Below are 10388 nucleotides of genomic sequence, written 5' to 3'. Positions count from 1 at the left end.
AAAGTGTGTCCAACAAATTATTATTTTTTTAAGGTGTCTTTCAATATTGACACGTTTTTATGATGTATACCAGTAAAATATACAGATTTTAAATGCACCATAGCAAAATTTATCTAATCTAAAATACTATATCTAGAGTCACAACATATTCTAATAGTTTAGCCAAAACAATTGTAGTAAAACGTTACTCACTCCGTTCTAAAATATAAGTATTTTTGGACTTCGGTATAGTCTTCGATATGCTACTTTGACCAACAATATCTGTAAAAATAAGATTTTTTTTAAAAAAATAAAAAGAGTTGCATATTATGATAGTTTTTTTAATAATAAATCTAGTAATATTTTTTTTATTAATAGTTAAAGTTAAAAATGGTTGACTAAACACTACATAAAAATCATTATATTTTAGGATGGAGGGAGTATGAATTTTACGGTTTTTTACGCGTAGTAGTGATTAGAAGACTACAAACATTCCATTCAAGCCCGAGCAACCTCTATTAACACTTTTCCTAGCTAATCTATTAAGATCACGGTTACCTCTGCGGCCCGCCCACCTGGTGATAAAATGTGTACAATGTCAGCATCACATGGCTCCCACAAAAGTCATTTGCCTTTTAATGAGTGCCCATGGTATGTCCAATTCCCCATCATTGGATTCCCAGTCCAATAAATCCAACACTTCAAGTTTTCAACTGCCACCAAAAAAAATTCCTAACATGCCCCCCTGTTCTTTTCAATTTTTTCTTGATTTTTGTCCTAGATTATTTGCTTTACGGTTTTTTAAAAAAATTTCTTCATAAAATTTCTTCGCGGCAATGTATAGGCCACTTTTTATAAGTTGTTTGTGAATTTTATTTTTTATAAAATACTAATTTACCATGTTAATAAAATATAAATAATATGTTCTAGCAATCCACTCAAAAAATTTCAAACAGGCCCTGAAACAGATTCCCAATGCTATTGTACGTTAAACGCGGTGAAGTTAAACCTGGGTGAAGTTTTCCCGCACGTGAGGAGTTTGACGAGGAAAAACTCCAACTCCAATCCAAATGCGGTGTGGACCGTGTGGTGATTGGATCGAACACGCGTTGTATATATACCGGAGTAAATCCAAACTACTGTCTTTCCTTCCTTGCACAGTTGCACCCGTGAGGCCGTGGCACTGCAGAAGCAGCCAAACCACCACCAGCTCACGCCTCCCAAGTCCCAAGCGGCGACGCAACGCGAAGGAAGGAGCCCCGAAGCCTCGCCGCGCCTCTCCCGAAAAATAAACCGCAAAGGCGGCGCCGCGAGCGGTTGCGTTGCGTACTCACCTTGGTCGTCGTCGTCGTTCCCCCGCCGCCTCCGCGTCGCGCACGAGGAGATATACGCCCCCCGCGTCGCGGGCTTGGTTGATCGATCGATCGGTTGGTTGGTTGGTTTTGTTGGATTTTTTTCCTTGGTCGATCTAGTTGAGATGGGAGGGGGCCAGTCGAGGAGCCCGCGGGACGGGAGCGGCCACGGGAGGTACGGCCACTCGCCGTCGTTCCAGCAGCAGTGGGGCGGTGGCGGTGGCGGCGGCGGCGGCGGCGGCGGTGGGTATCCCTATGGGCAGGATGCGCATGGAGGAGGCTACTACGGCGCGCCGGCGCCGCAAGGGGGATACGCGGCGCCGTACCCGGCTTATCAGCAGCCGCCGCCGCCGATGCCGTCCCCAGCGGCGACGCAGCCGCCGGCCCGGGCGGGGGGCGCGTCCAAGCCGCGCCTCGACCGCCGCTACTCGCGGATCGCCGACGACTACCACTCCGTGGATCAGGTATCTGCCCGAGCATCATATCCTGCGGTTCTGTAGATTCGTGTGGAATTTGGATATTCGATCCTGCTTTTCGGAGCATCGGATTTGGTTGATTCGAACCCGCTCGTGTAGGCCTTTCTCCCTTAATCGCGGTTTTTTGTTTTTCCATCTTAGGATTGTTAGCGAATCGCTCGTTACCGATTTGCACTTCATAGTTGGTCAATCTGTAGCTGTAGCCACTTGAAACTTCAGATTAGGATGATCTGTAGTGGTGGATCGAATTGATGTTTGTGCAAAAATCAGAAGGAGACGACTCGTTAAGCCTGCTGGTCAACTGCCAATCACTGTTGATGAAGAATTAAAAAAAAATGTTTGTTGTGAGGTTGGGCATTATTGGCGGCTCCAGCTTTCGGCCAACCATCATTATTGGTTGTAGTTGGTCTCTTTTGCTTGGTCTTCTCAATTCTCAAAGATCTTATGAGTACGCAAATTAGCATTAATCAATTGAGTCTGGCCTCTGTACTTCCTGAATGCTCCTTGCCTCAATGTCCAAAATGCGGCAATTGGAGGATGTTTATTTTTATTGGTGGGATAAACTGGTCCACCAGTTTAATGTTTCACACTTCCAATTTTCTGCTTACATTACTAACTCCATGTCTAAGTTTTCTGAATGTTTTTTTTTTATTTTTTGCGTAGCACATTACGCTATTGTTCACAATTAGTTGTTTATCGGTAAAAGTTGTTTCATATGTTGTATTTAAACTTTTCTAACATTTCTGTATTCTGGCCTCATAACCATTAGTATAAGAATCAGGCACATAAGCAAACAATCCAGTTTCTATTGTGTTGCTATTATTCCCATGAATTGGTTTGCTCAGGATTAATATTAATTGCAGGTTACTGATGCACTAGCTCAAGCAGGACTTGAGTCTTCGAATCTTATTGTTGGCATTGATTTCACAAAGAGCAATGAATGGTTAGGTTAGTACTAACAAATCGTTGTTTGGTTTATTTTCTTATCAGTCTTTTGTGTTGCATTGCCCCTTGATGCTTATGGTTTGTTTTCATTTACAGGAAAATTTTCCTTCCATGGACGCAGTTTACATCACATTAGCAATGCACCTAATCCGTATGAACAAGCAATCTCGATCATTGGACAGACACTGTCGAAATTTGATGAAGATAACTTGATTCCCTGTTTTGGATTTGGAGATGGTAGCGATTCTATTCATTAGCTGACCATTTCTCGCACTATATTATAATTTGTCCAATCATAATTCAACTGGGTGTGTTTTTTCAGCAACAACACATGACCAAGACGTCTTCTGTTTTTATCCTGATTTGAGACCTTGCAATGGATTCTCAGAAGCTCTAAGCCGGTACAGGGAACTTGTTCCACACTTGCGCTTAGCTGGTAAGCTGATGTTGCCCAGTGATGCCTCTTATGCTGGTTCTATACTGTTAATTCATACTTGGAATGTTGTTTTTTGAACAGGACCAACATCCTTTGCACCAATCATTGAGATGGCAATGACCATCGTGGAACAAAGTGGCGGGCAGTACCATGTTCTGTTGATAATTGCTGATGGGCAGGTACTGTGTAAAACACACAAAGGGAAATATTTTTTTTGTTAAATAAAACATTCATGCTGAAATTTTGTTTTCCCCATATGAATCGTTGTTTTCAGTTCACTATTTTAAAGCTTTGAATGACAAAACATGTTTTTCATATATGGAGTTTCACGTGCTGGGATCGGTGGACTGTTGAATTTGAGGATTAGAAATGGCATGTTCTATGTCCACTTGTGTTCCATCTGAAGCATGTTGTAATGTCATTTGATACTCTGTCCTACATGATCCTTAGTCGAGCAATTTTTTATTTGAGGTTATTCTTAGTTTGAAGCTTGTTCTACATGTTGGACCAACCTAACGACTAGACATTCATTTTCTTTATACCTTATTAGCTGTCATATTATCACAGGTTACAAGGAGTGTAGACACTGCATCTGGGCAGCTGAGTTCACAAGAGCAAAAGACTGTTGATGCTATTGTGAGAGCTAGGTTCGTACTTCATAAGTTCCTTTTTTACATTGTTTTGATATGCTCATACCGCCTGTAACTCCCATGCATTTTGACTCCTGTTTTTGTGGCGATTACTTTATATGTTCACATAGTTTGCGTTGCCTCTGTCATGGATGTTGCTGATGTTTTGCTTTCTGGTTTTCGTCTGCAGTGAATTGCCGTTGTCTATTGTGCTAGTAGGAGTTGGTGATGGCCCTTGGGACATGATGAAAGAGTTTGACGACAACATTCCTTCTCGTGCTTTTGACAATTTTCAAGTAAGTCACTGAGAACCCTAATGAACCCATGTAGGCATGTTTGTATATGGTAGATGAAATTTTTGTTACTCCTTACTGAGGATCTATTATCTGTGTAGTTTGTGAATTTTTCGGAGATCATGAACAAAAACATGCCCCAATCAAGGAAAGAGGCAGCATTTGCACTTTCAGCCTTGATGGAGATACCTCAGCAATACAAAGCAACTGTTGAATTAGGAATTTTAGGGTACGCCCCTAACACGTTATTACTCTAATGCTTTGATCTGTTGAATTATTGATTCATTCTGTAGTATTCTGACTAAAATTAATATTGATGTGGCATCAGTCGTCGCTCTTTCAAGTCGCCTGAAAGGGTTCCTCTCCCTCCCCCTGGTGGAAGCCATGATGCTTACTCGTATGGATCAAAAAGCTTTAGTAAACCAAGTACCTACCCACAGAGTAGTACATCATCATCGTCATATCCTCACTATGAAACTGCACAGAGTTCGAGCCCTGCTGTACCTTCTTCTACTTATGACAATCAGGTATACCTTCGCGTGCGGTGACAACATGCTATCTGTTGCTTGTTTCTTAAGGCAGGCATTTGCATAATTTTGTGTCTTAAATAATTCTTTTTCTCCTGTAGGTTTGCCCAATCTGCCTTGTGAACCCCAAAGACATGGCGTTTGGCTGCGGACACCAGGTGAGACATTCACCCTCTTGCTAGATTCAGTGTTTTCTTGCTTCTTGGGGGTGTCATTTTCTGCTTTTGTGGGCTTGTTGAAACGTCAGCGTCAGCATCCTTTTCTAACAAAGTATATAATTTTGCAGACCTGCTGTGATTGTGGGCAGAGCCTCGAATCGTGCCCAATATGTCGCAGTCCAATCTCCACAAGAATAAAGCTATACTAGCAATGGCAGTTTGGATCATTTGCGAATGGGTGGCATACTGGAGACCACCTTGTGTCACATTGGGCGATGGATTGTATTGGATGCTTCAAGTGCAATCCATGCAAAGCCTTTGAACGGCTTGCAGACAAGCCCGTTAAGTACTGGGTTTGCATCGACAAGGATCGCAAGGCCAGCAATCCACTGCTCCAAGATTGTGGAGCAGGGGATGTCTCAAGTATTGAAACCCACTAGGAATGATCCGAACTCCAGTGCAAGAAGTGGGTTGATAAAATATTCTAACGAATTGAAGAAAAGAAAGAAAAGGAGAAATCCTGATGGATCGAACAGGAGTCTGTCTGATTAGTCGAACATTTGTACATATCGCGATGTTGGTTTCGTCACCGTGGCCGACATAAGTTTTAGAGGATTCGTTTTCCAGTGCCGTCTTCATGCAAGATTTGTTTGTTTATTCATGCGTTTTTGTAAAGATTTGCAGTTTTCGTATATGATTGAAAGTGACTTTTTTTGGTGCCATTTTTTCTAGTGAATTTGTCCCCTGCTTTTGTTCTGATGCCGGCATACCTGCAAATTGCCTCAACTATGTTACACTGGTATCATGCCGTCCTCGGTAAAAATAATATCGTGTTCGGCGTCAAGTGTAATAGGTTGGCATAGCTTAACATTGGTTAGGTCCAATGTGTTCGTCAAAGATGATATAATCCTTACGGAAGAATGCAAAGCTGTAAACCCGCTAATCACAGCGCTGCGCTTGCAATCTCATCCTTAATGGAAGAATGCAAAGCTCTAAACCCGGCTGATCACAGCACACTGCACTTGCAAATGGTAATCGACGGTGCAAATGGTAATCTCCGGCGTCGATTGATTACATGTCCGCGAAGAAATGGTAGACGCTGGCGTTGTGGACGATGAGACGGACGGCGGCGGCGGTGGTGACGACGCTGAGGACGGAGGAGGCGACGATGATGCCCCAGTGCCAAATCCTGTTCCATCTCCCTGCTTCATCCTTCCCTTTGATCTGCACATCACCATTCCATCCATCCATCCATCCATCATGATCTTGATAGAATTATAGTGCTATCAATTTCTCAACAGAAATGTGTCGTCATACCTTGAGGACGACCATGCTGGGGAACATGAAGGTGAGAGGGAAGAGGACGAAGGAGCCGAAGAGGTTGACGAAGTCGCCCATGAAGGGGAAGAGCGCGGTGACGAAGGCGTTGGCTCCGAACACGAGCCCCCTCGCCAGCAGCCGCCTCCCGAGGTTGTACCGCGAGAACATCCCTTCGTCCAGCCTCTGCATCTGCGTGTCCAGCGCCTCGTGTATCGGCACCGTGAACAGCTGCGCCACCCGCACGCACGCACGCATTAATCCACGGCAAATTAAACGCCCTACCCTAAAGAGCTAAAATTCAACTTAGTTACTCTACAATTTTGTTATTAGCATATTTTTCAAACCGTTAAACAATATTTTTTGTGAAAATATTTTTTTAAAAAATGCTTTAAAAATTAAATAAATATTTTTTAAATTTTTTTAGTGAATAATACTCAACCAATCTTACACCTTTTTCGTTCTACATCATTATGGCTTCTTTTCATATTATTTGTCGAATTGTTAATATGGATTATTTGCTCCACGTTTCTAAAATGTATCAATCCGCTTAAAGCTTAATTAATTTGTTCTAGGCTGAGCTCTCACGCCATCAACGGGGAGGAGGAGAAGAATGTGGTATATGATATATGTACGTGCTGCGAGACGATGCTCTGGAGGAAGGCGGTGGCGTTGATGAGGACGGTGGCCCAGCTGGGCCCGCTGAGCTGGTCGGGGAGGTACTCCGACACGGCGGCGCCGTACGCCCAGTAGCCGGCCACGCTGATCCCGTAGTACACCGCCGCCCCGGCCGTGTACTGCAGCAGCAGCGCCCGCCGCATGTTGGACACCACCGGCTTCCGCAGCGTCGACTGTATCTCCGGCAGCAGCCCGGAGGTGTTGCACACGAGGATGGCCGCGATGGCGCCGAACGCGCCGAACACCTTCTCTGCCTGCGTCCCGTGGACATTGTAGTCCTTCTGCTTGTTCGATTTCCCTAAATGCGAAACCAAAAAAAACATATAAATCCTGTTCGATCGATCAGATGCTGCATGAACATGTATGATCAAATCAAAGATTAATACTCCGATGTTCTCTGCTGAGAGTATTATTAGGGGTAAATTAGTAATTTACTAATACCATGATTAATAATAGTAATAACTATAATTAATTTATGTTACTGTAGTTTAGTCACTGCTAATGACAATTATATCTCTCCGCACATATTTTTCTTAGATAATAATATCTCTTCATGTTTCTATTACTAACTAATAAGGTGATAATGTAAATATGAACCATTTGATCAAATAAGATTAACTGTTTAGATTGTTTTCTACTATTATAGAGCACCGCAACAGAGAATACTTGAGACATGTAGTACTATACTGTAGTGATTAGTGATTACCGTCTTTGATTAGGATGACAATGAGGGCGACGTCGTAGGCGACGGTCAGTGCGGCGGACGTGGCCAGCCAGTTCCTCATGGCGGAAATGGTCGGCACGAAGTAGGCGAAGGCGAAGTAGACGAATCCGGTTGCAGCGATGAACCACTGGAGCCTCGCCGGTGAGTGGCTGCTGCTGAACTCCGCATGTATCGCCTGCAGGTTGCAGTGAAAAAAAAATGAATAACTAAATCGGCTAACTAAACTGCGAGCTTACAATTGGTCATAGATAGACAGCTAATCGGATATTCGATACAATTAACAGCAAATTTTGTACCTTGAGTGCTCTTCCGCCTAGCAGAATGAAGCCCATGTTTCCGAGTATCAGGGTGATGAACTGCAGGAACCAAGTGATGTAGTACATTTTCCTCCCTTCACAAAACAAACAAAACCGTGTAAATTAACAAGGTTCGTCAGCTGCATTTTCAGCCTCCAGCTAACTTAATCATCTATTCATCTCACTAATTAATCAACCCAATTTCTCTGACATGAAACGCACCGAAGACGAAGCCCATGAGGTCCCTGTAGCGGATGAACCTCTGGCCGTCGATGACATGGAGGCCGGCGAGGAGCCAATTGGCGTACCAGGAGGCGGCGCCGATGAACAGCAGGCAGGCGATGCCCCACCCCCAACCCAGCGGCGCCATCATCAGGTTGGAGAAGCTCAGCACGTAGGCGCAGTTGAACCCCACCACCAGCAGCACCCCTACCTGCTGCCATGAATCTGCATGCACATGTGTACATGTCCAACGATTAAACTAAAACCGATCAATAATTAACAATTCAATATATGTGTCAAGAATGCGTGGATCCTGATGCTTCTTGTTGCTATAAATCGAACGGATAAGATCAAGAATTGCTGGTTTGTTCATCGATCACCATGGATATGCTTGCACCTGTGTCTATTTGATGAGCAGTGGCTGCAGTGGTGTAGCTGCCGCTGCCGGCCTTGTCTTGTTGGCCTGCAGCTGCTGCCTCGGCGTCGAGCGATGAAGCAGCCATTTCATATGCAATCAAACTGATACATACACACTCTCTCACACACGCACACTTCATACATATATATATAGAAGGGGATCAATGGAAAGCATGAATGATCAGCCGAATTTGGTAGTGATGGAGAGACATGCAAATTAAAGAAATTAAAAAGGTGGAAGGAAACATGAGCTGAATTCGACGGCATTGTAGCTCGGTCGCATATGCACCCGTGGCTCGCACTAGCTGTAGCCGCTGTGCCGCTCTCTCTCTCTAAAAGAAAGAAGCATTAGCTGCCGTTGTGACGTCGTCTGCTGTTGTGAACAAATATAAGGACTTCTATCACTTAAATTTATTCCAAACTAAAATATATAAGAATTTCTATGAAATACTTAATTTGTCCCATATTAATTACGGCATGAGTTAGTTTAATAGCTGGCTATCACAGTACATTCACCAATTTAAACAGAGGCATAAACGGATTTTTTGTTTGCTTCTTGCATGATTGCCTTAACCGGATGGATGAAGGGTGGTTAGGTGGTTGTTCTCATATGCTGTACCGGAGTTTCGGTCGGCGTCAGGGCCTCACAGGAATAGCGGCTTTTTCCTGGGCGTCAGGCGATCGAAAACGGCCGGAAAACCAATACTGTCGTGTGAGGTAGCTAGGCTGTTACATGAGGATGATGTGACGCTACGTGGTGTGTGGCCGACTGAGTTTTCCTTTTCCTTTTGTGCGGATTAATAAACAGACTACAGTCTGGTGATATACGTATACAGTACAGTATACGTAGTAGCAGGGTAGTAGCAGGCAAGTAGGTTTGCTGTCGCAACAGTGTGTCAACTTTGCCATTATTAAGGGCGTCCGTATATAGTTTCTTTTTTGAAACCCGTTGGAGTATTAGATAGGAGAAAAAACGTACTGTATAGTTTCACCGCGAGGTAATAGCAACACGCATCAAAGAAAAGCGGGTTAGCAAAGCAAGATTCGTGCAATGTATAGTTATTTTCTCGTGGCACTATGTGGTCCATGATTGATAATATATAATTTTAAAAAGTCGTACAATGTGAAAAAAGTAAACGGTTTTTTCTCTCTTCAGTTGTACTAAACAAAAAATTGAACTCAGGCCTCTTACGATCTCTCGTTTTTCCTCTTCAGTTGTAAACAATTAAAAATAATATTATTACTAATTTAAAGCATTGGATCACAAGAGAAGAACGATTATTTTAGCTTTTTCGTATAACCCATGCCGCCCAATATATACGGCCGGCTGGTAGGAAAAAGATTTTCTTAATTAGTACCTACAAAACACACATTGTGGATTCTTTTAGTAGCATCATAGTCTTTAAAATTTGTATCGAAATGTAAGTATTCCTAGAGTTTTGTCTATCCCATCAACCATCTTTATTTATCTTTTTACTATTGATCTTAAATCATCTATGCACTCCTAACAATCTCTCATTTAATGAGGAAGCATCATAGTCTTTACTACTCAATATTAATAGTGTTTATATTAATAATCAAATTTCATTAAAATTATAAAGATTTGGTTGAGTCGCTGATTGCTTCAAACCAAACAAGGTAGACCTGAAGTAGTTCACAATATACTAGTCTTTGTACTCGCGCATTCACGCGACTATGGCCATCCTACTATAAATAGTGTAAGAAAATCTATTAATAATATTATATTATTTGAGAACATGTAAAAAAATATAAAATATATATAGAAATAATTTTCACGCATTTGCTACACACGTGAGCATGCTTTTTCATGCCTTTTTTTTTCTTTATGTTGATCCAATCGCTAGAATTTTTTAGGTTATGTGGATTATCATCATTTCATTTTAGGTGATTTTAACTATCCTGTTAGGAGTGGTGAATA

At 42.5% G+C, this 10388-nt stretch overlaps 2 protein-coding genes across 2 annotated transcripts; one reads left to right on the top strand and one right to left on the bottom strand.

Annotated features, from left to right (window-relative positions):
* Positions 1-1393: 1393 nt before the first annotated feature.
* LOC4324990 (E3 ubiquitin-protein ligase RGLG2) lies at positions 1394-5517 on the top strand. The gene is made up of 11 exons (XM_015760989.2): positions 1394-1795; positions 2671-2755; positions 2849-2989; positions 3075-3188; positions 3270-3367; positions 3756-3835; positions 4008-4113; positions 4212-4339; positions 4439-4637; positions 4739-4795; positions 4924-5517. Exons 1-11 carry the CDS (start codon positions 1457-1459, stop codon positions 5002-5004), a joined length of 1428 nt encoding a protein of 475 aa, XP_015616475.1. The 5' UTR covers positions 1394-1456; the 3' UTR covers positions 5005-5517.
* An 83-nt stretch (positions 5518-5600) lies between these two features.
* LOC4324989 (proline transporter 1) lies at positions 5601-8837 on the bottom strand. Its single transcript, XM_015760997.3, has 7 exons — positions 8430-8837; positions 8033-8257; positions 7811-7905; positions 7497-7689; positions 6748-7088; positions 6113-6343; positions 5601-6019 (listed from the first exon to the last, which is right to left on the bottom strand). The coding sequence occupies exons 1-7, from the start codon at positions 8587-8589 to the stop codon at positions 5867-5869; spliced, it is 1398 nt and encodes a 465-aa protein (XP_015616483.1). The 5' UTR covers positions 8590-8837; the 3' UTR covers positions 5601-5866.
* Positions 8838-10388: the final 1551 nt, after the last annotated feature.

Source organism: Oryza sativa, chromosome 1, assembly GCF_034140825.1.
Source record: "Oryza sativa Japonica Group chromosome 1, ASM3414082v1".
Taxonomy (NCBI): Eukaryota; Viridiplantae; Streptophyta; class Magnoliopsida; order Poales; family Poaceae; genus Oryza; species Oryza sativa.
Note: the sequence above shows the minus strand (reverse complement) of the source record. Positions and strands in the feature narration are given on the sequence as shown.